The following is a 27,929-nucleotide window of genomic DNA, read 5'->3' as shown; positions in this document are numbered from 1 at the left end:
ACAAGGGCTGAAGGGACATCCTTAGGCAATACCAGCAACTCCTCGAACGAATGCACCTTTCGGAAGATTCGCTGCAGCCGTAGGATCATTCTCGACACCTGCTAGCTGAAATATTAGCATTAATGCAATTTTTCTTAATAAATTTAATTTTCTTCTCCGAACTTATACCTAAAGATTACTACAGTATAAAGATGTGAAATGCTGATAAAATAATGTACTGGGACGGAATTGTTAAAGAACATCGGATTATGACCAAAATCCAACATTTACGTATATATTTCAACAAACTACCACTCTTCACATTAATCACTTCTAAGGTAAGCACATTAAAGAACCCGGCATGGTGCCGTTGCCTTAATTTCCCTTCGTTCCCTCAGCTTCGGTAAGTTAATCGCAAAAAATTGTATCTTACGCAAAGTATCGATAATTTCTCCCAAACCATTCTTGACTCCTTCGAACTAATTGATGAGTTATCATGAAAGGCTGGAAATTATCACTCTGCTCACAAACCTTTCGACGAACACTGAATTTTCGTTCCTCCTTTTTCCCATCTACTACGATAATGCCACATAATATAATATCATCTTCGGGTCGTGGATATACATATCTGGAAAAGAGGAACTTAGAAATATATAATCCATACGAAGAAATATATAATCCATACGATACTAATTTTTACTATTCGGTGGAACGTAATAATTATTATTGCGGCGATAGAAGTGTGATTCTAAAAGTGAGCGCAAAACAAAAAAAAAACGCATGCCACCTCTTGATTTTTCAGACCACCCTCGGCGAGAAATCCTTAATGTTACCATAGGTACTGAAGGCAACTAGGCTTGTGTAAGACATTCTCTTGAATATTGGTATTGCTCTTCTTGACACACTCACAGACACCCACGGAGTTGGAGCAGTCCTTTTTTGTGGCTGAGGACGGATTCACTTGAAAGTAAGATCCTCGGACACAAGAATTACATTGCAAAAAAAGAGTTGTGGATATCAATAGTGAGCACGTATCCAATAAAATCCTCCCTAGAATAAATGCGCTTTTGCGGACAAATGTCCCTTTGTTGAATACATTGCTGTCCTCTGAAAATTTGCCCGCGAATAAACAAAAAACGGCGGAAGTGCGCCTCTATTCGTTGTGCTAGGAAACCAACCAAGTAATGTTGGACATCATTGGAAAAGGAAGTCACCGATGGTTCCTACGTTCCCTGCACACTCGTTACTTCTACTCGGCTTTACAAATGAGCTTGTTTCAAATACCTCTTTGTTGAGTGATTCCGTTTTAATACTCTATTGAATTTTGACACGTGGATAAATGAACCTTACAAAGGTTTGCATCAGAGATTCACATAACAAACGAAGTAGCTAATCATAGGTATTAGTACTAGAATGGAATGCCCGTTTTCATCCTTCCGTTGTCATATATAGTAAAAGAACTACGCAGAGATTATTAATGAATTTCATGAATGACAAAATAAAAAAAAAACGTTCGTAAAGATACCGGCACTTCTCCAAACTTCCGTCTTCTTGCGCTTGTTTGTACTTTTCGCAGGAATTATTAACACAAAGTGTTGTCAGCAAAATGATTATAGGAAGCAGAATGAGAGCGATCAGCACTATAAATCCTGTAATGGTGGAAACGAATGAGATGAAGTATAAGAATGCGAGAAATGCACGAAAAAATACAAAAATAATGAAATAATATGGGCGGGTGTAGCGGAGTAAGTGAGAAGTCCGCTGTGTCTGCATGGTCGATAGTTTGAAACAGCCCTAATCCCACTCAAGCCTCATATCCCTCAGATATCAATAAATTAGCACCAAACTTGGCTGGGGGAATAAAAAGAATGACGTGATACATCGAGTACCCTCGAGTTTTGCGACTAATAGCTTTATCCCACTATTGGGGGTTTCTCCCTGCTGCTCAGTGTGTTTGCTCCAATTATTTTCCTAAAAAACTTAGATGTTTTCCGTCTCTGAAGGAAGCCCGGCTGTATTTTATGAATCCGCTCATGCCTCGGGAATGTTACACTGGATGTTTATTGTCTTCTCTATTAAGGCACACTACAGTATCTTGATAGGGATAAGAACTCATTTAGAACTACTCGGAGTATTATATTTGGGTCATCCCATCTAACTCCGGCGGCGTGCCACCAAGACATTACAGCGATAGCGTATTACTATTACTTTTTGTTTCAATTCAACCTTTTTCCCATACTATTGCGCTTTCTCAGCACATGCACTGCACGTGCGCATTACATCAAAACATATGTGCGATACAAAACGCGATACCACTGCATGCACACGAGGCGAATACGAAAAGGGATGTAATGAGCCGAAGGATCAAGACAACTGTAGTATTACGAAGTAAATACGATAGACAGAGGGTTGGCGCCTTCATATTGCGTAGCCTCTAGTGGGGCGGACTTCGCATGTGCTAGCTCGTTCGTAAGAGCGAGTGCATTTGCTGTCGCTTTAAGGCATCACCTCACGAATATGGGGTAGTGCGGGTTTCAGGTGGATTATTCCATTTCGGGGTCATAGATTATGGAGAGGAGGGTGATTCCGTCCATTTCTTCTTAATTGCGGCTCAACGGCTTAAAAGTTGAGGTGCGTGCACAAGGCTGGCGCGCTCCAATCGAAAATAGGAAATTGTTGCAGAAAATAGGGCCCAGGAACGCTCGAAGCAGCATCTTCCAGGACGTTTCAGGAATTAGGAATAAGTGGACGGAATCACCCTCCTCCCCTAATCTACGACTCCCACGTGAAAGCGCACCACCCCAGATTCGTGGGGTGACGCCTTCAAGAAATGTTTCCGGCCAACCTTGATCGAGAGGAGTGATAGGCGAGTCACGACAGGCGAATCATTGTATAAGCGAACACGCGTTCCAAACCCCAACGATCATGAATTGCGGTAGAACGCGTTGACGCATCCCAAGTGGATTGATACGCCAAAGAGTTTATCTTTTTCAATAAAGTGATAAAATATAAAGTAATCAAAAAAATTTCGAAAACAAACCTTCGTTGAGTTGACATTGGCAAACAACACCAATGCCGCTATATATCACATAAACTGCTAGAAAAACCGATCCAGTGACAAATCCAAGCGATAACGCAGCCAGAAGTACCATTGCGACCCATTTGAGAAGTAATAGCAGGAAGATAAGAATCCTTGAGCCAAACCATTTCATGCAAAAAAGCAACGGTTTCTGAACCTAGTTTTTTTGTAACATTAAAAATTCTATACCAATATACGTTGTGTACCTCTTCGACATCCGCTTGACGCTCAGCTGACTTGTACAAACGCTCGAGCAGAGTCTTTTGAGCATCATCTGTGGGAAGCACGGTTCTGGGAACAGTATCGACAGAAAATTTAATTCAGGGACTGATTTGAGTAATTACTCACGGGCCATCGTTGTATAGATCCTGATGTTCAGCTGTTCCTCTCTTAATGGATTTTCGAACGCCTGATGACGACTGTGACATTCGTGACGTTTTCCGAGATTTGCCACTGGGAAAGAATCGTTCCAAGAGCTGGAATCGTTTGGAATTATTCAGTCAAGCAAGAAAATTATGAAGAAAATATTCAAATTCGCACTAAAAAAATTGCTTCCAACTGCAAGAAAACAAGTAGCTTATTGTTCTTTAACGTTATTTTTCGTTATTTTCAAATACACTACATTTGTAACAGGAAGAACTGCACCTGTGCGGCTTTGGGTCTATTTTCCGGGTCCCACACAAAAGTCGCATCAACCATATCAGCCAACTCTTTGCTGGATGTTGGAATCAATGTACGACTGGTATAACTAAGGCGACTCGGCGATCCTTTACGATTGCATTCAAGAAGTTTCTATAAAATTAATCTATATTGTTTAGCAGATCAAATACGTTTATCACATACTCCACATTAAATATTTAATAAAATAAAGAAAACGTTGGTAAGATTGTAAATCTGTGGTCTTAGGTACCTCATGCAAATCTTGCGTGGAAAATGACAAAAAGAGATCTTGAAATGGAGCGTAACGTGTAACCATTGTCACTAACACGCAACCAGCAGCCCTTAAATAATTATCGTAAGGTGGATGCCTAATAAGGCCAATTTTGTCAACATAAAAAACGAATAAATTCAAAGATACCATATGTCAGCTGCAGCCGTGATATTATCCCATGAATCCCTGGTCTCGAACATTTCTGGTGCACAATGAAGGAGTGTTCGTCGCTTATGTTTATCTGGTTTCGGAGCGTCTACAAAACAAAAAGTTGGGATTTAATAAATTAAAAAAGATTGGAATTACGGTTTCCTGTATAGCAATCCTTCTAGGACAAATTTTCCAATGCGGTGAGAGAAAATTCTCGTTTACACAAGATTCTGGATCTGCTCGTCCGTGTCAGCCGACAGCTAGCACACACGCTATATCATCCTATTCACAAAAAATTCAAACAAAAAAATCTAGATTTTTTTGGTGACTAATCAATAATTTTGACAGCAAAAGTCATTAATAGGCATTAATTAATAGGAATATGTACGTCAGTAAGGATGTTGTGATGCTGCCTATGCTAATCATTGAAATTAAAAAAAAAACAGAAAAAAATCAGCGAAGAACTCACGAGGTAGGGAGATGTCTGTCACTTGAATGTCACCGGACAATGTGACTAGAAGATTCGATGCTGAAAATCTCTAAAAATTAAAAATATCGCTCCTACAGATAAGACTTCTGGAAGTGGTTCCGAGCCTTAAGATTTTAGATCCAGCCATTTTAGTGAGATATTTAGGACTTAAAACACCAATAGTGATAATATTAATGACAAAAAAATAATAATAAAACGACGGAGACAAATAATAGTGAAAATACGCGAAATTATATGTTGTATTATAGAAGTAAGAAAATTCTCCTGAGAAAAATCCGTTGGGATGATGATTAGTCGTTTTTAATCATTATTGGGATTACGGTAGACTTGTAAAGACCACTGACTCATATATTCCGAGAAATTATAAGCCTACCCTTAGCGGTGAAGAACCTCAATGATAAATATTACCATAAATATTTACCTATTGAGTGCAGTAGGTCCAATTACATTGTGATATACTTTGTAATTTTACTTCCAAATCAATTTCAAATGTTGCGAATTCACGTCTATTTTTTAAGAAAAAATTGAAAAAGCCTGCAAGCTCACTTTTTATGTCACCATGTATGACGTTCCTGTCGTGAAGAAACTCGAGTGCTTCAAGAAGTTGCCGAAAATACCTAGCACAATATATTTTCGATAGCATATTCCGAATGAAGATAACAGAACGAAGTAAAATGACCTAAACACTCAAACCTTTCAGCAACGGATTCGGGAAGTGGACCGACTTTCAGCTGATCTGCAACAGCTCCAGTCGGTAAAAATGTACGAAAAATTAACAGGCGCTCATCATTCACGTGATATCCATAGAGGCTTAAAAAATAACTTTTCCCAACCAATTTTGCTACGGATTCAAAACAGTACCTTCCTATACGACGATGTCTAAGGGTAGAATAAAATTCAAGTTGAGATATTACTTCCTTACGACTCTGAAAATATAAAGAATTTTGCAAATTTTTGATGATTCCGCTCAATTTCTTATAAGAAGAAAAGAGATAATGTGTATGAAATGATTGACAAATTGGTAATTTCACTTTTTCATCCATAGCCGAGATTTTCCATTCCACTACCGCATAGTTAGCCATAGTCGCCTTATTGATAAACTTCGACACAACGCCGAATCTTGAACGCCCCTCGCTTAAGACAGCTGTAAAAAAATTGCTTTCTGTTCACATTCTATATTATAATAAATTAGTGAGTAAATATTTTTTATTCAAAGCCTTTTTTCAATGTTTTTGAACCACTCTGCATTTAAATAAAAGCGGTAGCGTAAGTATTTCCCAAATCCTCTTCTTGCTTACAATTTTCAAAGATATGAATTGTTGTTCTTGGGTGTCTTCCGTAACGAAAAAATCATGGCCAGTGAAAATTTTCAAATCCTGTGCGAATAATTTCCTTATTAAGCTGGCGCAAAGTATCATAGAAGAGAAACGATGAGGTAGGTAGGAGGAAGAATTCAAATAAGGAGAAAAAGCACAAATAGAGGAATAATATATATGAAAGATGTTTCGGTACTGCACTGTATTGTATCGTATATTGAGAGTTTAGCAATAGATCGTTTAGTTAACAAGAGCCAGACATTCCAAAAAAAACAGAAAAGAAAAACAAAACAAAAACAAAAAAAAAGAAACGAAACGAAAAACAAAACAAAAACTGCAAACCCTCAATTTCAATTTCTCAGAATCGTTGATGTACGAAACTTTATTTTCTTTGTATTCATCAAACTCCCCTCTAGTTTTACACATAATAATTTTAATAATCATAATTTTATGTCATAATGCACCTCTCACCTTCTTACACCATCTAACCACTCTGCATTCGATTATTTCAGACGTTGTTTTTGACGCAGAGTTCAACTATTGGGATTTCCTAAGCCAAAAATGACTTACACAACTTGATCATATTCGCTACTACAGTATCCGGCAGCTTCGGTGACGAAAATTCATGTGTTGAATTAGATGTTGTGCGTGAACGTGTTGGAGACACCTACAATGACAAATACGAGTTTATTTGAGAGCAAATTGATAGGTAGGAGGTTAGGTCACCACTCACCACGTCACCACGTTTTCGGTCACCACTTTCCTAGACATATTTTGGTTTTGTTTGAAACCCTATATTAACAAAGCCATTTTTTTCTTCAACAAATTATAGTCGCGTCGAAATAAGCTGAAGTTCGGTGCAGTTGCGCAAGCGGCCATGCTCAAGGTGGGGCGGTTAATCTGGCGATGGCGAGCGACTTGAACTGTAGAGATGAGTAGGACTAGGGAGGGTCTCACCACTAGCTTCACTGATCCGCTTCGAGCTCGACCATTTACGCAAACGCGACGTGTTTTAAAGGCATCACTCCACAAATGTGAAGTGGTGCGGATTTTAGGTGGAGTATTCGTATACGGGATTGTAGATTATGGAGAGGTGGGTGATTCCGTCCACTTCCTCCTAATTGCCGTAAGAAACGGCCCGGAAGATGCTGCGCGTGCACAGGGCTGGCGCGCCCCAATCGAACTCGCTGGAGGAATCAGCGCCCCGGAACGGTCGAGGCCGCCCCTTTTGGGCCGTTTTCTACGGAAATTTGGATGAAATGAACGGAATCAGCCTTCTCTCAATAATCTACAATCCCGTATACGAATACTCCACCGGAAATTCGTACCGCTCCAGATTCGTAGGATGATGCCTTGAAGTTGTTTTTATCTGACCGTATCACTTCTGTTAATCCTGACCTTGTTCAAATAACTACTATCTAATTTCTTGAACTATGAGGAATCCGTTGACAAAAACAATCTGAAACTGTCTTGCTGCTCTTCTCACCGCCTCATCTCTACATCTCTACTACATAACTCTCTTAACTTTAACGTTTTTCTTTTAGAAAACAACTTAGAAATAAAGATTTAGCCTTTATTTCTTTATCTTCCTTTTCCTTTTATTATATTTTTTTTATGGATCGACGGAATAAGAGGAGGGAATTTCACGCTTTTATGTGCTGAACAGATTCCAGCGAAAAAATCAGTACAACACAAAAGAGAAACTGTAAAGTTTGCAAAATGCATCATTTGCTTTGAGAAAAATTGTAGAAAATTTTCCAAAAAAAGTTGTATCATAAAGAGCGATGTATACTAAACTAAGATTTTTGATCGCTGAGCAAATATAAATATATAATAATATGAATACAAATATATCACTTTTGGTATTACTTAAATATTTCTATTTATACTTATATTTCACAAATTACCTACATTACTCTCTTCATCCAAAGGTTCAAGGTGTTTCTCCATGCTCCGAAATGATTGTTCACGTTCCTTACCACGCCAGCTCGACTCTGCTTCGTCCAATCCATTCTCAGCACTAGTACTGGCTCGTCCTGTTATGAACGGAGAATGTTTCCTGACTGGAATTGAAGCCGATAACCTTCGTAGTGCACGAGTAGGCGGAGCTCGCATTGGTGGCAACTCATCGTCGCCACTCTCCTCGGAATCCTCAGGAATCGCATTTGGGAGCTGTGTACGAGCAGGCAACATACTACTCGAAGATAGAGTTCCTTAAAAGAGGCTAATACGTGATCAGCAGCATGACAAATTTGAAGCAAGCGAATTTCCAGCACCTCAATCACCAATAAATAAATAATAATAATAATAATAATAATAATAATTAAACAATAAATCACAAAAAAACCCATGCCCAGAAATTAAGAGGAACATCAAGCATTAATTTGTCCCACACGCTTCTTATTCACGTCTTCAATATCTTTTTTAATTTATAACAACCTGAATCCTAGATCAAAGAAATCAAGAAATTCATCACATCGATAGACGAAGGATATTACACCAACCTGCTGACTATTTTGCTGATTTAAACAGTAGTAGTCCCAGTAGTTGAGCAAAAGAAAATACCAAAAACGTTAGGAAAAAAACTTATGGGACAACCTATTACTAAAACAATTGTAGATTTTTTTTGAAAACATATCTATAGGAACGTACAAGAAAACAAACTGGATTAAGTATAATGAATATCAGCTTTGAAAAAATAAGAATCCGAAGACTACATGGCTCCAATAGGTCCTCTATACGTCTATCGATTGTCGCTTCAAGCGGAAGGTTCATTGATAAGGCTGTCACCCGGAAGCAAGGTGATAGTCCATGGCCATTCGCTTGGCAGCAAACAGCGTGGCGGAGAGCGAGCTTGGAAAATTTCTCAGGAATATTTACCCATTCTCTTTCATACTTTTTCATACTCCTCCTACCGACGCCTCCTATGGAATTCATTGAGAACTTTTCATCTTCTGTTTCATAGAAATTTTTCAGTATTTTTTTGAAAAATCCTTTTTTTCCATAGTTGTTTTACTGGTGTATTTCAGCTCCTTTTCGAAACTCCATCAATTTTTTTGTACGATCCTTATCGGAGAAAATTTTCACGACTTCTGATGTTGAAAAATAATCCTGCTCCTAAATTCTGGGTGCTGCCACAAGTTAAGTCAACGTTTTTACACAAGCGCTCTCTAGTACTATTGCAGCCATTCATTTTACGGCGCGTCCATAAAAAATAGGTTTTCTAGGTTTTTGAGAGAAATTCTACTGTTGTAAAATCTGAAATTTTCATCCTGAACATAACTACTAACACAATTTTTCAAAAGAAGCACTGCTAACGAATTTTTCTTTTTTTTTCATCCTTATTAACAGAAACAAAATCCGATAAAGTAACGGTCAAGTTGTGTCGATGGGGCGTTCTTTTTGAACACGAGTCCTTCCGATTCGATAATCCAACGACTCCGGACCGTTGACGCCCGGACTTCCAGGCAGATCTCATAAAAATGATCCGGCGCTTGCGCCGTACAACATAGCGTCTTCACAGAGGGAATAACGTTGACAAATTCCTCAAATCGATGTTTTTTCTTCAACGATGAGGCACATTACGAGTTCTTCCTAGACAAGATTTTCGTGTTTCCACTTCTTCACTGGTTAACGTACCAACATATTAAAAAAAAGTTCTAGAAGTTGGAAGTCCTAAAAAATGTCACTAGAAAAGAACACTGGAAGTTTTTACATACATTTCAGTGATGTAGGGGCGATTTCGTTTCATACATATTTATGTACGATGCGAATTTTTATTTATTTACATTGTAAGAAAATCAGAATAACAAACAAAGATTGGAAACAAGTAATATGTGGAGAACATTTTAGGAAGCATGGAAACAACAGGAAATGGCACGAAAAAGAGAAAGCTGAAATTCAAAAAAATAGCCGTAAACTCACATTAAGAAAAATGATTGAGCTTTTTTTTCCAGAATTCAATAATCAAGCTTAAAAAAAGAAAGTAAGACACGAATGAAGTGAGGTATCTGCTAGGATTCAAATAGTTCCAGTATGCATTTTTACATTTCAAAGTTTATCTATTTGAGGTAAGAAAAAATTAAGTTATATACAAGTCTTAGTATTTCTCAGAATAGGAAGTAGTGAACATTTGAGTGGCGGAAGTAACTATGATTATTGTAACGAAAAGTTTCGGTCGCAAAAGCACGTGGAAGATAGTTGAGCTTACACTTCAAACAAATCTGAAAATCTCGGGATAAGAATCTCATACGAAAATTCAGGCAAAAAAATTGAGATAACAGCTAAGTTAAGTTACACAGAAGTAATTTACAGTTAAGCGATTACGATAAGAACTAGACACAATATTTACTTCCAACTACAAGGAGATGGGAGAGAAATACGAAAATTGTAACTATTTTGTCTAGTTCTTATCGTAATCGCTTAACTGTAAATTACCTGTAAGTCTCGTTTCAATCCATAAATGCTTCAGGAATTGTTCAACATTGAATTCGACTCATGGGCTAATCGCCTGAGCCTCAGCGGAAACGTCTGGAACGTTTTCTTCCTACACAAAATCAATCGTACATAAAAATTCTTTGTGCGACAAGATTCCAGATCAAGGAGGAAGCACGAGACTTCAGGAATCTATCAACAATGATGCCTGGATCAGAGAGGTATCACTTGTGCATCCTACTCTTAGAACAGAAAAGAATTCTATTCTTTCAAATCATAGTATTCTAAAAAAAACCGTTTTATTTATTGATTCTCGGATCCTATCTAATTATAGAATAGGTTGCTCCCTACATAAGCAGGAATTATCATAGGATCAGACTGCGTGAGATCGGAAATCATCTATCGATAATGTCTTTGATCTCACGCAGATTGATCCTGTCGTCCCTGCTCATGCAAATAGCAACCTATTCTGTAGTCAGATAGGATATCAGAATCAATAAATAATTTTTTTCCAGAAATGATGACTCGAAATTACGGCTAGTAACATTGGTCTGTGCCTCTTTGGCCTTTTTTTCGCTGAAAACAACGGAGAAGAAAACAGTAGTTGGACTCACAGATAGTAGTAGTAGAGCAGAGTAAAAACTGAGGGGGGCCTTTTGAGGAGGAATGATAATCATGGTCCAAATTGTTGTAAATTGTAAACTAAACGGAGTTCTAATGGTCCCATGAAAACTGACATAAGAGAGTGAACATATGACTTTCTAAATTTAGTAAAAATCAAGAAAAAAGTTTATTACACATAAACTTACACATACAAATTCTTTAAGAGCATTTCCCATAAACAATAATCCACAACAAAAGTAATGGCAACGCACCCATACAGATGAAAATGGTGAGATTTTCATAATTTCCATTTTGAGGATTAGCGATCGTTAGTCGTGGGAAAAATAATAAAAAAGGAATAACATGTAAGACAAATTTTTCTTCGCAGTTAGGTGACTCGACGATTCCGTCACCCACAGGTAGATCACGAAATTGTTGTATGTTAACGAAAAAATCTTCTTTCGATAAAAACACAATGAAAACGGGAAAAATATGGAGCTATGATTAGCAGTGTGCTCCAAATTCGCTAGCAGATCCTGAACTCAATTTTTGAGAGAAAAAAATTTGGAATGGCCTTGAAGATGCGGTGATAGTAGAGATCCCATGTTCATTGACAAAATTGGTGGTCACTAAAGTTGTCGACGGGGCACAAAACTCCGCCGAGACAGCTGAGCGGCTATCTGGTAAGTAAAATAACAATCTGAGTTCGAAATTTGGTTGGAGCGTCAAACCTGACTATCTTCTAACTTTTTTTGAGATAATAGATTTTTCTTTTCAAATATGGCGACTACAATATTACAGTGTAACGCAATCGGCAAGAGGTTCCGCTGTAGCCGTACGGTCCATCGTTGGTTCGAAGACGCCCTAGTGCCAACTAAGCCTGTTATTCCCTTGGGCTGGAATGAAATGGTACGAGACTTGTCTGTGAGGATAAAAATACTGTCTGGACACATTGCCTCATCCACGCAGGTCACATCAACCAACGCTGTTCACTTTATCCTTTAATGTTGCTGTTATTTCCCCAATAAGCTCATAGATTCGCTGAACTTTTTTTGCTAGCGTCTGGAACAGGTTCGGAGCAGCAATTCAAGCGGAATCTTTACTTTTTGCGTACTTCCTGCTGCAGGTCGTGGTCGTCCAAACCCACGCAAGTGCCGCTAGATGTATGACTTACTTAAGGGTTGCTGTTTTGTGATAGGTTTTTAGATGGAACCTTTTTATTTGCTTTTTTTTTATTAAGGGTTAGCACATTGAAACCGCACAGCTAAGTTTTAGATTTTTTCTGTAAAATACAAAAGATTTAATATAAATTTTGAATGTAGATTTTCTTAAATTTTTACTCATTTATATATTTATTTCTCTGCAATACTAGTATTGAATACGAGACCATTCTCGAGAATAGTTTTTCTGAACTACTGAGGTTAATAAAAAGAAACGAGAACTGTTTCAAGTATTTGCAGTTCTCCTTATATTTTCATGAGTATCTCCGCTGCCTGTAATTCTTGCTGCTTCAACTGCGATATTTCCTGTACTTCTTCGCCCTTCATTCTCATCAAGCATTACAAATACGCTTTGTGGAAGTTCTTGGCGAAATGTGTCGAGCACCTGGTGAAGGAAGGATGTAAAAAGGTCGTGCTGAAATTATTGAGGAAATTCACCAGAAAAGCTGACACTTGAGATAATCCAACTGTATGCGTCAAAAATCTTATTGAGCTGTAATTATACAAAAAGAATCCATCCACGTTCTGGAAAAAAAGCTTGATGAAGGTAGTACTGTGTAGATTTTATATTTTTATACATTTCATATAACCTATTGGATTATTGGGTAGCGTCAAATATAGTCGTACCACACAAGGGTCTGGGTCTAAGGGTCTGCTGCAACCCTCTCGTAATAACGAAATGCTTTGAGGCAACATATCACGCTTAATAGCCCTAAAAAATGGTGTGAGAAACGACGTTGTCGTTATAATTTCCCTACGAGACACCTAGTAACGCGCCACTTCCGTGGGCAGTGATTTACGCGCTGCGTCTGCCAGCGAGCGGGAGATACAGCCTCAGCAACCCATCGATAGCATGTTCGCTTGTAGACGCAGCGCACACCTAAGTTCAGGTACGTTCACGTGCGTTTTTAGATGCCTCGTAGGGAAACTCGATCGGCGACGCCGTTTCCTATGCCATATTTTCAGGACAATTAAGGGAATAGGGCATGATCTGATCTGTGGGCGATGACGATCTGCACCCCCAACACTATCTTTTACAAATTCGGAGGTTTTCATAGACAAGAGATTTTTTCGGAGGAGTTATGTCTAATGTTTAGACGATGTTCCCGATATGCATCGACGGGAACAATGAATGCCTGAAATTTTGCTGTTCACATTCACAAAGTCAGACAACAGGAGCAAAATGCGAAGTCTGGAAAACTAAAATGAAACTAGAAGTATTTCTTCTATACCGTATGCGCTATCCAATGAACGCATGGAACCACACTCATCTCCTATTCACGCTACCACTTATTTTCTTTTAATCTCTTAAAATCAACACTTCACAAACTGAATAGTTAGACAGTACCGATGCTTGACATCGGACCAGATCATGTGTTTTACATTGCTTCATTTTATAGCTCTATCGAGTGACTTCAAAAAATTCTCCGCTTTCCAATAGGAATTCAATTATTCGAAATGTGTTATTAGACTTACATGATGGATCATATTTAAACTCTCTTCACCGCTCAAAAAATGGCTACATCGGCGCACAACATCGTCTGCAGTGAGGTTGAGGAACTGTACACTCATTGAAGACACTGCCTACCGCCGTGTACGATCGAGTGAAATGAGGTCATTGTATGACTCTGATATTGTAATGAATAACAATAAAAAACTCACAATAAAAGAACAATCATGTTATATAGTAACAGGCTTATTCTGTCAATCTGTGTGTGTGTGTGTGTGTGTCAGTCACGGAATTCCAGAAAGCAGCGTCGGATTGGTGCATCGGCGCCAAAGAGCTATAAAATGGGATGCGATGAGTATCACGGAGTCGGATTGGTGGCAGAAATCAAAATAAAAGAGCTATGGTAGCTCAGCAGTGTTCAATAATTCCAAGCGACTATGTTGCAACGTAAATAAGGCATTGTGAACCGTATTATGATTGTGACACTGGATGCAACCAAATGTACGTCTGCCTATGCCTACCCGCCTGTAGTTACTCTCACCATGTTTGTCGAATCCTTCATTCAAATACTGGATACATGCATCCAAGCAGCTGCTTGAATAGTAGTTGGCTATTTACGTGATTCGACATAACACCTTTATCCATACTATGTTAACTGCTGAGTAGAAAGGCAAAAGCTTTGTCGAGTACTCCGAAATATGTTTTCAAATTGCTGCGGAATCGAAGGAATATAGACGTAGAATCAGATTTTTTGATTCTTCTAAGTGTAGCATATTCAGAAAATTATTGCAAAATGATTACAAGAAAACCACCCATCAGTGTCCATTTCTGTCGCGGATTCCACGCGACAAAGGTCCCACAGCTCTCCTCCGTTTCGCGCGCTTTTCGCTCCGCCCACTTTTGCAGCTGTAAAAAGACCCGTTTCGTGTTACGAAATCATTCATTCCATCAAGCCACCTTTAAAGCGGTAACCAGAACGAGCTCAAGGAGCGGATGCGATCGATACCAACATCAGCACAACTCTCGATCAATACCATCCGCCAAAGGGAAGAGGAGGAGCTGCAGCGAGAGAGAGGTAATCGGCTTCCCTGGGGCTGTCCGGCAGAGCGGAGCGCAGGCTCCCGCGTCCAGGACATCGCTCACACGTCCGGGGATTTGTACTTGCCGAGCCCGTAGTGAGTGGCTGGTTAGGGCACTCACTACGCCATTTTAGTAATGTAGTTGTGTGTATATGTGTAGAGTGGGGTGAAGAATGAGCAAGTACTCAGTGTGCTGGAGTGCAGTGGACTACACAGGAGCCACAAGACAGTGGCTAGGCAAGCTGCACGTATGCGTTGAGCATACGTACGTGTATTGCTAAGACCGCAGTGTCTGCAGAGCGGCGGCCAGCGACGTCGCACAAGTGCCAGCGCCTTGTGTAGGGCCGGCATGGGGCCAGAGTAAGGGTAACGTACTGGAAGTACGGCGGTAGCCTTAGGACCTCCCGAGGTAGTTCCCCGCGAGGCAGGGAGTGAACCAAAGGTCGAACGCAAGCCTGGTGGCTACCACGACCACGTGCGGATATACTCTAGCCCTGACTGTCCGCGCACATCCTATTCCCCTGGATGTTAGGGTTCTGATGCCAGTTCTTCACGTGATCCACACATCAATGAGTCTCCGGAACTGGACCTGGTAACCTAGCACCCGGAAACGCGACAATTTTCTTTGAAAAATGAGCGAAATAACCTCCGTTTGAGAAACGCTTTTTTTAATTTTCTGGCAGAAGTTTAGGGAAAAGCTTTAAATTTGTCTCTACAACCGAAGAGAAGCGAAGCGGACACCAAGAAGAGCCTGAAATTTGGACGTTGAGACTGGTAATAAATAACAAATCCTTTGGAAAACACATATCTCAAAGGTCTCTGTAGTTATTCGGCTGTGTTCTAAGAGAATTCGATGACAATATAGTGCCACGATCGTAGAACGACGTTGATTTTTTGCGTTTACGCAGAGGGAATGCAGTTGATGTCATGTAAATTAAGCAGAAATTATACCCACACATGCTATCGCAGCGCATTAGTGACAATCACTTCCTTTTCTCGTCCAAAGAACAATTCGCTCCCAGATTTCTTGCTTCCTCCAACTGAACTGCAAGATCGTCCAGGCAAACTGTGTCCTAGCGTCTCTACTTGTTTACCTTTATTGCTGTGCGAAATTGTACTCTTCATCCGACCGCTCTACTGTAATGGAGTAATGGGGTATGAAGGATAATGCCTGACGTCAATCACTTCGCTTGGGATGCGTCCATGCAATCGACTGCAGCTCAATGTCGATTGAGGCTCATGAGCGGACAAGGACTATACAATGACAGGCGAGGCAAGCAGATGTACCAGGTCGTGCTGTACCAGGACTACTCTGGACAAATCTAGCAGTAATTTATCGAATCCAGAGCGACGGGATGCTTGGTTGGGTCTGTGGCTGTTTCGAGCTATCGAACATGCTCTCGGAGCCTAACCTCTAAATACCTAAAGTGTACGCACTTGGTAGGGATGAAAGAAGCTATTTTGAAGCCAATAAACGTTGGAACAATCCATAATAACGTCGTTTTTTTTGCATAGTATTAAAGTGAGCGCTTTCATAAACGATCAGAAAATGTATTATATCCATCTGCTGATTATTTGCTCGTGTTTACTTCCGCATACTACATAACTAGAATAAATTTTACCAAGTACTCGTCATTCTGTTGAAATACGAATAAAGTCTTTCCTGAGAGAAACTACTGTGATGTCAATCGTCTTTAGAGAGAAAGATGATGACGGTGTTCAAGAAAATCATAGATTTTACTTTGTTATCACCTGCGTGGAAGCGCCCGCTGACATACGGCGCAAACATCGCACTACTCTTATGTAAATTGTCCGAATTCTCGCTGCGGACGGTCCGGAGTCGGTGGGTTATCTGATTGACATTCTAGGAAGCCCCATCTGCACAACTTGACCGTCATGTTTATTGCTTGCTTCTTCTTTTTCTTCTCTGCGACTCCACTCAACCATTTCCTCTTCTGGTTTTTACGTTCTTCAAACAGACACCAATTTAAATCAACTCCTCTTTTTTTTTCGGGAAACATTGTGTATTTCAATATTTGTTTATGGATGCATAATGCAGAAACAAATCACCAAGCATCTTCAGCAAAAACTCTTTTCTCGCGGAAATGTTTCTCAAGGGCATGGCCGGCGTAAACGTATCCTTGTTCGAGAGACCGTAGCGCGTCTTAAACAATGCGTGTGACTTCGATGCTAGACAACAACCCATTTATCTACTCCAGTTGCTTCACTCAAGGATGCTTCGTGGCCATTCGGGCGAAAATTAGTGCGGCAACTAGTAGAACTTCAGTGCAAACTTCAAATTTAATAGTTTAATTTTAACATGTTAACAATCCTAAGGAAAAATTTTTACAACACTCAGAAAAGTATAGGTCATTGACTGAGCTTTTCTAGCAACATACCATCCGTCAGCTTCCTGTCATTTATTTTTGCAAAATGTCTGGAATATTGCGATATTCCAGGAGAGTTTTTGGACTTCACACATCATACATATCCCATTGCCAAGTTCCCTGTTTGCAACATATAAGCGGAGATTTTCTTTCTGAATAAGAAAATGCTACATCTTCACGCCTCTTTTATAGCTTCGCTCATACATGATTAAGCGTGGGTAACTGCCATTCTTTCTTTTTCTTTAACCTTTTCCAACAAACTCTTGTTTGTTAGAAATATACCGACGTCTTGTGAGGTGATGGCAATATTCCCCTGATATGCAACATCCATTCAGTCTCTTACAGACCTAAGCCATTTAGCTGTACTCCTTTGAGTGTAATCTTGAAGGCGGTGCTCAAAGAAACTCAATATCAGAAGTAAAGCAGAAATTCGATTCTGATACTGATTTTTACTGAACTGGATTGAGGGACGGACCTCTGTCATTCATCGACAGGATTAAGGATGGAGAAAAAAAGGGTCTCATTAATTTTGACGCTTGGAATGTGCTATCACGTTCACTTCAACTCAGAATCATTTGAGTTTTACGAACGTGTAACTGACCTATACAATGACTTGAGGGAGGTAGCCGATGTATCAAGTCGGTGTTTTTATCTTCTCAGACAACTCTGGTACCAATTTGTCGACCTCATAGTTATGAAAAGCGGTTGTTGGTACTACGGTGGATTTAAACCTCCCATCGATCGTGTTATCACAACTGGATCTTTTACCGATTTTCCTATACTTGCCACATCGACACTATATTCTGCAATATACGTCCAACAGAAGAAAATACGTTAACTGTAGAAATTTTTACATATAAATTAATGCGAGACCTCTCCTTAACCCTCTCGGATACGACAAATATACTTAATATCCAATTATTCTGCAGACATCTTTATTTTAGTATCTTTCTATCTTTACTTTATTTCTTTTTTTTTTATTATTTTGGTCTCATTACAACAACTAATTCGGCAGAGATCTCTTCTGACGAAATTTGTCAACTTCAACCTTTTTGGAACCTCCTAATCGATGACATTGGGATGAACTTTGATGTCGAAGATGGGTGACAGGATTGCAAGAAGTAAAAATGGGAAATTCTAAGAAAAGTTCAAGTTGTATTTAATGGAACTAATCTACTTTTTGACCATATGATTTTACCATATGATTTCTTCTCAGTTGTATTTACTAAGTCAAAAGAAAAAAACCATGGAATTACACAGCAGTTGCTTTGCACTACCTTCCTAAAACATTCTTATTTACGTAGTTTTAATTAATTTTCCTGAGCTGTAACCAGAATTGGGATTGATCTTCCTTAGTTAAACAACAGCTAAGGTTTCGGCGTTATCGCCTTCGTCAGAGTCCAAAAAAAATCAAAGCCATCAGAGATTTATCTACTCAAGCGCCTCATCACTCTACAGAAAGCATTCAAACAATAGGTAAACTGGAACATCAGCTAGTACTTACCTCATTTACTGGATCCGGTTACGCAACAGACCACCACGTACCACAGTTATGAGTCACATGGGTTTTTTATAGGGACCCTTACCTTGACGAAGGCGATTACGCCAAAACGTTGGCTGTTGTATAATAAAGGAAGATCAATACCAATCTTAACTACAGCTCAAGAAAATCAATAAAAAAAAACTCCGTTTAACATACCAAGGTTCAAAGACAGTCGAACATGGTCAATTCTTATTTACGTTTCTCCATTTGTATCATTGCCATATTTTGTCATTTTTATGAACTAATTAATATTTTGCAACATTTTTACTTTCGTAATTTAGTATTTTAGATTTACATACTATTTTATCTATTATTTCATTTTATTTATCTATTACTTTATATTTCAGCTACATATTGTGTTTCTGTAAGAAATTCATAATACCACAAAGAAATTAATGAGATACTACAAGAGTTTCGATCTGTCTATGTGTGAACCAAAATGAAAGCTTTATTGTTTGTTCAAGATTTACCAGCAGAGACCACATGTCTTCCTACAAATCTCGAACGCTTCACCCCTCCTAGTAGGTTCTGAGCACAACCTTGTACTTCTATCAAAATTTCGACATGCTTGGGAGGGAAAGAAGTCTTTACATTCCTGAAACAAAATTATCTCTTCCGTTTTTTTCGTTTTCCGAAATAACTTAGCACAATTATTTGATATTATTTGAGCATTACATGCACATGTAAGGATTGAGTACGTCCAAATCATGTTGGCAAGATCGGAAAAAAAGTATGGAAAAGACTATTTACCGGCATAAAACTGGCTAGCGTTCCGTAGTTTGCAAAAGCAGTGAGGACGAGAAGAATGTAACAGAAACGTGCAATCATTTTAGGATGCAAATATGTTTTGGTCACGGCCTCTTTTATAGTCAGCTCATTGTTGCGAAATAATAGAAGCAATGAATTTTTTGTGCAAAAACATATCGTTCTCTTTCTTCCGATAATCGCCAACGTGTCATCGGCCGAGCAAGTGCTAATGTTCTTTTTGAATAAGAATGACTAACGCCAGTCCTCGTGAGATAAACAAGCGAGAAATCGAACATGATGAACAATACAATACCTCGTACTGATAAGTTCAAATAAAAAAAAAGGTGAATCAGCGATTAAGTTGCATTTCAGCAATCCAATTCAAGTGGAAATTGACCATTCATTCACGTACTTGCCCCATTTTGAAAAACAAATGTCTGGAAGGAATGTATAGGATTAATATAGTCCTCTAACTTCCTTCTTGTTGTTCTTCTCGTTAACTTTGACAACAATTCGTCTTTATTCTTTCTTAATGATGGATAACCGTTCAAGTATAGCAATTTTAGTGAAGTTTTCCTGCTGACAGACCCCCACCCACGGCTCCTAACGGACTTGTCCGTTCTAGGTTTGTTGATTTCGCAAAACCTGGTAACAGTTAAACGATAACTAATGTAGAGTTCTGCGTTTAGAAAAAGGATTTCTCTCCTTGCGTGGCAGGAAAATGACCGGTCAATTCGCCGCACAATCAGCTATGAAGGGATTACTTTGCTGTATAAAGCATAGACAAAATTCTAGTGGGTTCTTTTAATTTGTTTCTGTTTTTTAACTGGCATATGAGCGTTTTCAAATAAATAAATAAGTGAATGAATATTGGCCGGTGTAGAGAAGTCGGTTAGATGTTTCGATGTGCGTGCACGATCTATTGGAAGTTCAAGTCCGTCCTGGTGCCAACCAAGACTATGTCACCATTTCAGGTTTCACTCAGCAATCTCCACCTAGAGACTTCTTTTAACCAACTATACACACGGTAGAGACCAAATCGCATACTACAGTACCAGTATATAATACTGCTTGAGCCTTTTCGATGGAATGCTAAGTCTATTTTTCATCTATCTTTGTCTAGACGGAGCCCAGAGCAAGGCCAGTGATTTCTATGTACAACCAGCATGATGCGATGACTTTTTGTGATGTATCACAGGTGAGAAACTGGTTTGAGGTGTTCTGTGGTTCCCATGATATCATCGCTTCAACGGACAAACCAATTCAATAAGGATTTATTTATCTCCTCTCGTGCAAGATATGAAACTATCCAGAAAAAACACAAAATATATCGTTAAATGATGAATTATCGCTTTTGCGACCACAATATATGATCATGGTCATAATATGAGAATTTGCAGAAAGGAATAATGGGAAATGCGTGGATTCCTAAGCCTTGCAATAACAATACTGCACATTTTTTAGTCGAGGTGATGTCATACCACTGTGCTCGAATGATCGAATGATACAGATTATGGTAAATCTAACAAGGTCAGGATAGTCCAGAGCAACATCAGGACCAAGATAAAATTTTAAAACGTTTTTTTAGTTCTTCACATCCTTTATTTACTTATATTTCTATTCTATAATATTATGGAAGGAGTAATCTTGCATACAGTTAACTCTGAGATTAATCAACTGGCGATAGGTCCTCGATGCGCAACAGAGCAGAGGGAAGGGGAGTTCGTATTTAGCAACGAGTGGTGGTGGTGGGGGGGGGGGGGGGGGTATGGCGGAAAACAAAGAAATGAAGTGGATAAAGTGCACGCCATTCCTCTTGGGACACTACTACTTTAATTCGGAATAGCTTGAGGCTTACGGGCATGTGTCTCTGTGATAAAATGACTTGCGTGCTCAACCAAAGGTGTCAGGTCAGTGCTACTATCGCCCCCTCCCCCCAGGGAGGTCTGGTGCCAATTTATCGGTCCGCGAGAGTTGAAGTTCTTGGTTGGTACTGGAGCGGTTGTGAACCATCGTCAACCGTGTCGTAACAGCTGAAACTCTCACCGACTCGGCTACACCCGCCCACATATCGTGAAAAAAATAATTAATTAAGCGACTGAGTATTTTGCAGAAAATCGTGGAAAAACACGGAGGACTACATTCCTTCTTCAACATGTGGATAGTGTTCTTCTTTTCATTTGATTTCACAAAACCTTACCAAAGAATGTAGGAATTCATCGATTTATAGGAAGAAAATCTCATCGCCTTGCCATTATTCTCATTATTATCATTCTTATAGAGAGGACAAGCAGATGTACCAGGTCCCGTTGTACCAGGTCCATTCCAGACAAATCTAGCAGTAATTTATCGAATCCAGAGCGACGGGTTGCTTGGTTGGCTCTGTGGCGGTTCCGAACTATCGGTTGTGCAGTCGGAGCCAAACCTCTTACCATCTGAACTACACCCAGTTGAAAGGGGTGAAAGAGGTTCTTCTCAAGTTAATGAACGTTAACAACTCGCAATGATGTCGTATTTGCCCCGTATTGCACCGGATGCTCTCAGAAACGATCACAAAATTGCATTATTGCTGATTATTTGCTCGTGTTTACTGCTGCATACCATTACATCAAGTACATAACTAGTGCAAAATTTACCAAATACTCGTCATTCTGCTGAAATACAACTTTGTTACTTGTATGATGTTCGTCGTTTTCAGAGAAAAAGGTGAAGCTAGTGTCACGAAAATCATGGATTTTACCTAGTTATCGTCTCCATGAAAGCGCGCGCTGATATACGGCGCAAACGTTGCCCTGCTGTTATGGGACGTGCACGGAGGGAAGCCTCCGACGGTCCGGAGTCGGTGGGTTATCTTATTGACATTCTAGGAAACCCCCATCGACACAACTTGACCATCACCCTTTATAGAGTGCTAATTCGAGACTTTGAATAAGCAATTCCTTTCCTTGGTTTTACCGTTTTGGTGAAACGGCAGTTCAAATCTATTCCTCTTTTTTTCAGAAACATTGTGTGTTACAACACTTCTTCATTGATAGATGGATACCTAATGCAGAAACAAATCAGCAAACTGCAGAATTCCTCTTCGTTCACGTAATTGCCAGTCGAATGGCGAGCGTGCGCGTATCTTTGCACGAAAGACCGTAACGCTTACGACTACACTGCAGGACTACTACCTGTTCCGCTACTCAACTTGCTTCATTCAGATCAAGCTTGCTTCATTCAAGAGTGCTTCGTAGCTATCCAAGCGAAATTCAGCGCGGAAACTAGTAAAGGTTCAGCGCAACCTTCAAATTTAAGACCATGACAACAATTTCAAGGAAAAATTATTGCAACGCTCAAAAGAAAATCTAGGTTATTACCTGAGCTTTACAAACAATACATCAGCAATATGTCAGAATCATGCCATTTATTTTCGCAAAATGCTTGGAAGATTGCGTTAGTCCAGGAGATTTCTTAAACTCTTGTTACCATTTGCCGAGTGTCCTGTTTCCAACGTATTAACGTATTAGCGGAGATTTTCTTTCTGAAAAGAAAAATGCTGCAGCTTCGGCCGCCTTCCATAGCTTCGCTCATCTATGATCCCTGACTCGAGGCCTGTCCTGTGTAAAGGGGTTCTCTCCGAAAGGTCAGTGTACCTGCGTCTGCTTTCCATCTACGCCACATAGGCACTTCCTGTCTCTGGTCTTGGGCGGCCTGTCTTTCATGAACATTCTTCTGCCCTAGTTTTGCTTCATTGCACGTTTATTATCTTCTCTATTATTACACTCTGAGGTATCTTGCAATGGGTGAAAATTCATGTGGAAACTACTCAGCGGAGTAGAGTGTATTATGTGGATTATGACATTTAGCTCTCAGCACAAACCACCGACCCTTAAAGCGATGGTTAGGCTTTACCTGTCACATTGCATTCCACTTCGATCTTACCCAGCTTACTGAACTTTCCCAGCGCGTGTTAGGCGCGTGCGCTATATTCCCATCTACGAGACGAAGGCGATATTTTATGCCGAAGTAACCAAGCCGACCGTATTACGAAATCATGGGCGGAGCTTCGCGGGAAAAGGTCGCCTATGCCCCAACTGCTAAGAGCGCGTCAATGCCATACTCTCGCCCAACTTTGATCAAGAGGAGCGATGCAAGTCGCGACAACTCCGACGTCTTATAAGCTGCATGCAATATCCTTTGACCGTCCTGTCTTGAATCTTAAATCTTAAAATCTTAATCTTCTCGAATCTTAAAAGTTGGTAATAATAAAACTCCATATCTGAAGCAAAGTAGAAATTCGATTCTGATACTTATTTGTACTGTACTGAATTGAGAGACGGACCATTGTTATTCATCGACAGGATTAAGGATGAAGGATAAATTGTTTGGCATTAACCAATCCGCTAAGGATGCGCCATCACATCTACTTCAATTCAGAATCGTTAGAGGTTTATGTACGTGTAAGTACCTTGTATAACGACTTGGGAGAGGGGGCTAGCTGATGTATCTAGTCAGTGTTTTTATCCTCTCAGACAACAGTTGTAGACACTAAGGTAGATACCAACACCACTAAGGTAGATACGAACCTCCGATCAGTCGAGGAGACACAGCGGAACCTCTTACCGACTACGCTACACCTGCCCCACCGTCATGATCTTTTGCAAGAATAAGAAAGAAAGCACGCTAAATGGAGAAATTTTTAAGTAGAAATTGAGGCAAAACCTGTCCTTAACCTTCTCGGATACCACAAATATACTGAATATCCAATTATTCTGCAGACAAGTTTATTTTAGTATCTTTCTATCCTTACTTTACTTTTACTTTATCTTCATTTTTTTATTACTTTGGTTTCATCACAACAACTGATTCGGTAGAGATCTCTTCTGGCAAACTTGTTCACCTTCAACCCCCTTGAACCTTCTCTTTCCATGACACTGGCTTGAAATTTGATGAAAAAGACGGTTGAGAGAATTGTAATGACAGGTAAGAATGGGAAAATTTAAAAGAAAAATTGAAATTGTATTTAACAGAACTAATTTACTTTTTAACACGCGAAATAATTTCTCCTCGGTTGAATTCAATGAGTAGTAAGAAAAAACACAAAAATACACAGCAGTTGCTCCCCAACAGCTTCCTAAAATACTGTTATTGACCTTTCTCATTTGTATCATTGTCATATTTTCGCTATTTTTACAAATTAATTAATCTTTTGGATTTTTTTTACTATTTCACTTCATTTCTTTATACTTAAGTTTTATCATGTTTTTAATAAGACAAAGAGCTTGACAGAATACCAGAAGAGTTTAGTTTTTCTGTCTATGTGTGAACCAAAGGGGAAACTTTATTGTTTGTTCAAGATTTACAAGCAGAGACCACATGTCTTCCTACAAATCGAGAACGCGTCACCTTTCTTAGTAGGATCTGAGCACAACTTTGTACTTATTTCAAAATTTCGACAAGCTTTGGAGGGTAAGAAGTCTTTACATTCCTGAAATAAAATCATCTGTTTCATTGCTTGGCTTTCCAAAATATTATAATTTAACACAATTAACTGAACTCAATGTGAACGAAAAACTATGAAGTTATGGTGGCAACATCGAAAAAATGTGAAAAAGATCATTTACCAGCACACAACTGCCTAATACTCCGTAATTTGCAAAAGCAGTGAGGACGAGAAGAATGTACCAGAAATGTGCAATCATTTAAGGATGTAAACATATTTTGGTCACGGCCTCTTTTATAGTCAGCTCTTTGTTATGAGATAATAAAAGGTATGAATTTCTCGTTTAAAAAAACATATTTTCCTCTTTCTTCCGATGATCACCAACAATGCGTCATCAACAGAGCGAGTGCTAATGTCCTTTTTTCAGAAAAAGAATGACTAACGTCATTCCTGGTAAGAAAAATAAGCTAGAAATCGAACATGATGAAAAATATAATATTTGGCACCGATACGGTCAAATACAAAAAGTGAATCAGCGCATAAATTGCGCTTCAGTACCCCACTTCCAGTGGAAATTATTTATTTATTCACGTAATTGCCTCAGAGCTATCTAAAACAATTCCCTCCATAGTTATAGTAGATACGGTTTGACTTCACCCTTCGAGAAGACGGTCGCTAGGATGAAAGGAAATAAAGTTGAGAAGAACGAGCATCGTTCTTTTTCTGTAAATTTTGAAAAAAAAAATCTGGAAAGAATGTATGGAAATAAAATTATCCTCCTCTAATTTCCTATTGAACTTCTTCTCGTTAACATTGACAATAGTTCGTCCGTATTCTCTCCTAGTGATGGTTAGCCGTTCAAGGATAGCAAATTTTGTGAACTTTTCCGCTTAAGGCTGGCTACCACGAATCTGACTTGGTGAAGGAATCCGCTGGGAAGGCTAGAGATTGGGTGGTAGATTTTGGGATCAGAGGTAGTTCCGCTCATCTCTTCTTGATCATCGTGAAAAACGTGGTGGGATCCACTTCGATTATTACGAGGTACGTTAGAACGCTCTTCTATGCACACGTTCCACTCCCCTTCACCTGTATCACCTGCGCTCCCGTTGTTCATTGACTTGCTTGAGCGAGCACCACTAATACTTCCATTTGTGCCGATCGCGCGCAAATGTTGCCCAGTGGCATCTCTTCTCGCAAGGAACTCGAAGACTTTCTCTGAAGGACATCGTGAACAGGTCTAACCATCGGGTCGGCGGTCTTCATGCGGTGCGTTTGATGTCGCGTGGTATCGAGTCTCTTACGGCTCTGGTCCAACGGTTGTCGTTGAAACGCATCACGTGTCCGGCACACCTAATTTTGCTTTCCTTGACATATGCGGCAACCTTTCTGATGTTCGATCGGAGACGTAGGAGTAAACTTCCAATCCCTTCTTTCACTTACGTAAAGCGGGTTACTCCTAGGATCACCCTTTCAGCTCCGCGTTCTATGACGCTGATCGCGTTTTCTTCCTGCTTGCGAAACGCCAACGTTTCTGAAACATAGGCCAAAGCAGGAAGATGCTGAATAGGTGAGCACGGAGCCGTATGTTCTTGGTCCTCTTCACTACATCCTCGATGCTCTTGAATGCTCCCCAAGCCGCTCGTTTCCTTCTCCCTTCCGCTCTCCTTACAAGTCAATTAATTGGTTTTACTTGAATAGGGTGGTGAGAAGACATTAGTGATCTTGGACTGATTGCAGTTGGATTCAGTTTATCTATCTATTTATTTATTTATTTATTGTATTTCTTCTAATAAGTTGGTCATCCAAACCCAGTCAATTGTTGTTCTACGGTAGCATTCTAGGTTTGGGAAAGAATCTCATGTGAGGATTCCTCACATTTTGTAGCCGGAGAGAGACCTGTTAATAAACCAGAGAATGTGATATTAAGCCCCAACTTTGCTGCGTAAAAATGAGCTAAATTCTAGTAAACTCTGTTCCTTCTTCTTTCCGTCTTATGCAGCACATATGGGTGAATTAAAATATAAACAAATAAACAAATAAATAGGGCCTTGTGTAGCGCAATCGATTAGAGGTTCCGATCTCTCTGCACGAACGATCGGAAGTTCGAATCCGTTCTGGTGCCAACTTGGTCTCTCATACCACTGGAGTCCATAAATTCGCAATAGACAACCTTGGGAAGATAAAAGCACTGCGTTGTCTTCAAACGTTCGTTATCTTCAAACGATTCTAAATTGAAGTGAATTGATGTGGTGGATTGATTGACGCCAGAGGTTTATGACGTAGCAACCCTTTGGGATGCTCTTACTATATTCCTGGCGAATAGTTTGAGGTTTACGTACATGCGTACATCCGATGCAGCGAATTGCCAGGTCAAGCAGACGTGGTAAGTGAGCGCTTTTATCCTTGAGGAAGGTCTGGTGCCAATTTATCTACCCGCGAGAGTTGAACGGCTTGGACGGCAACGGAATGGTTTTGAACCGCCGCCGATCGTGTCGTAACAGTTGAACCTCTCGCCAACTGTGTTACACCTGCCCACATATCGTGGAAAAAAGGACCAAAATAATTAAGTAAATGAATAATATGTGGAAAACAGGGGTATAAACAGAAAATATTTCACTTCTACCTCAAAATGCTGATGGTATTGTTCTTTTTGTTTCATTTTATTTAAGCTAACTGAAAAATGTAGGAATTCACTGATTCAAAAATATCTCATCTCCCTGCGGCCGAACAATTGCACCACTACATGCATAGAATATTATACCAATACAGTAATCACATGCCTTTTAACTGAATTTTACATCAACATTAACAAGAAAATTTACAAATAATCTATTCCACTAACCTACTAATCGGAAGTACTGAATATCGTAACACCTAAGCGTACTCTTTGACTGTTAATTATTCTAGCTATGCAGTAACAGTAAAATACAAAAAAAAGTATTCTTCTGGAAAAAAAAAACCGACGGAAAAATTGAAGATTGGATGAATCACGTGTCCTTTCAGTGCTTCCAAAGAACATTCATGCCTTTGAAAAGGGAAAATAACGTCAAAGTGCTATTATTACAACGTGGACCGTCTGCAATCGTCTGATTGACA

The 27,929-nt window shown here is 39.5% G+C and overlaps 5 protein-coding genes across 8 annotated transcripts; 1 reads left to right on the top strand and 4 right to left on the bottom strand.

Moving 5' to 3' along the window:
• Window positions 1-21: 21 nt before the first annotated feature.
• RB195_003750 (uncharacterized protein) lies at window positions 22-8,138 on the bottom strand (the record flags this gene model as incomplete). 2 transcript variants are annotated; one of them, XM_064201533.1, is made up of 17 exons in its annotated part: window positions 22-105; window positions 511-607; window positions 1,505-1,628; window positions 3,020-3,209; window positions 3,265-3,349; window positions 3,407-3,534; window positions 3,704-3,850; window positions 3,969-4,059; window positions 4,137-4,245; window positions 4,609-4,668; window positions 5,176-5,246; window positions 5,323-5,439; window positions 5,491-5,555; window positions 5,661-5,773; window positions 6,516-6,612; window positions 6,679-6,708; window positions 7,857-8,138. In XM_064201533.1, 17 exons carry the CDS (start codon window positions 8,136-8,138, stop codon window positions 22-24), a joined length of 1,890 nt encoding a protein of 629 aa, XP_064057414.1. The 2 variants fall into 2 exon arrangements, with proteins under 2 accessions (XP_064057414.1, XP_013301661.2); XM_013446207.2 differs by lacking the exon at window positions 6,679-6,708.
• Window positions 8,139-12,428: 4,290 nt separating this feature from the next.
• On the bottom strand, window positions 12,429-13,774 carry RB195_003749 (uncharacterized protein; the record flags this gene model as incomplete). The annotated part of the gene is made up of 3 exons (XM_013446206.2): window positions 12,429-12,587; window positions 12,641-12,727; window positions 13,679-13,774. The coding sequence occupies 3 exons, from the start codon at window positions 13,772-13,774 to the stop codon at window positions 12,429-12,431; spliced, it is 342 nt and encodes a 113-aa protein (XP_013301660.2).
• A 5,353-nt stretch (window positions 13,775-19,127) lies between these two features.
• Window positions 19,128-19,489, bottom strand: RB195_003748 (uncharacterized protein; the record flags this gene model as incomplete). Its single annotated transcript, XM_013446205.2, has 2 exons — window positions 19,128-19,256; window positions 19,412-19,489. The coding sequence occupies 2 exons, from the start codon at window positions 19,487-19,489 to the stop codon at window positions 19,128-19,130; spliced, it is 207 nt and encodes a 68-aa protein (XP_013301659.1).
• A 167-nt stretch (window positions 19,490-19,656) lies between these two features.
• RB195_003747 (uncharacterized protein) lies at window positions 19,657-21,847 on the top strand (the record flags this gene model as incomplete). Of its 2 annotated transcripts, XM_064201532.1 has the most annotated exons (4): window positions 19,657-19,724; window positions 19,975-20,033; window positions 20,098-20,202; window positions 21,690-21,847. In XM_064201532.1, the coding sequence occupies 4 exons, from the start codon at window positions 19,657-19,659 to the stop codon at window positions 21,845-21,847; spliced, it is 390 nt and encodes a 129-aa protein (XP_064057412.1). The 2 variants fall into 2 exon arrangements, with proteins under 2 accessions (XP_064057412.1, XP_064057413.1); XM_064201531.1 differs by lacking the exons at window positions 19,657-19,724; window positions 19,975-20,033 and having other exon boundaries at window positions 20,130-20,202.
• A 1,626-nt stretch (window positions 21,848-23,473) lies between these two features.
• On the bottom strand, window positions 23,474-25,092 carry RB195_003746 (uncharacterized protein; the record flags this gene model as incomplete). 2 transcript variants are annotated; one of them, XM_064201530.1, is made up of 3 exons in its annotated part: window positions 23,474-23,607; window positions 24,797-24,878; window positions 25,015-25,092. In XM_064201530.1, 3 exons carry the CDS (start codon window positions 25,090-25,092, stop codon window positions 23,474-23,476), a joined length of 294 nt encoding a protein of 97 aa, XP_064057410.1. The 2 variants fall into 2 exon arrangements, with proteins under 2 accessions (XP_064057410.1, XP_064057411.1); XM_064201529.1 differs by lacking the exon at window positions 23,474-23,607 and having other exon boundaries at window positions 24,750-24,878.
• Between the last annotated feature and the right edge of the window lie 2,837 nt (window positions 25,093-27,929).

The sequence above is a fragment of the Necator americanus genome, chromosome IV (assembly GCF_031761385.1).
Source record: "Necator americanus strain Aroian chromosome IV, whole genome shotgun sequence".
NCBI lineage: Eukaryota > Metazoa > Nematoda > Chromadorea > Rhabditida > Ancylostomatidae > Necator > Necator americanus.
The sequence above is the reverse complement of the archived record's forward strand: the minus strand, read 5'-3'. Positions and strand labels throughout refer to the sequence as shown.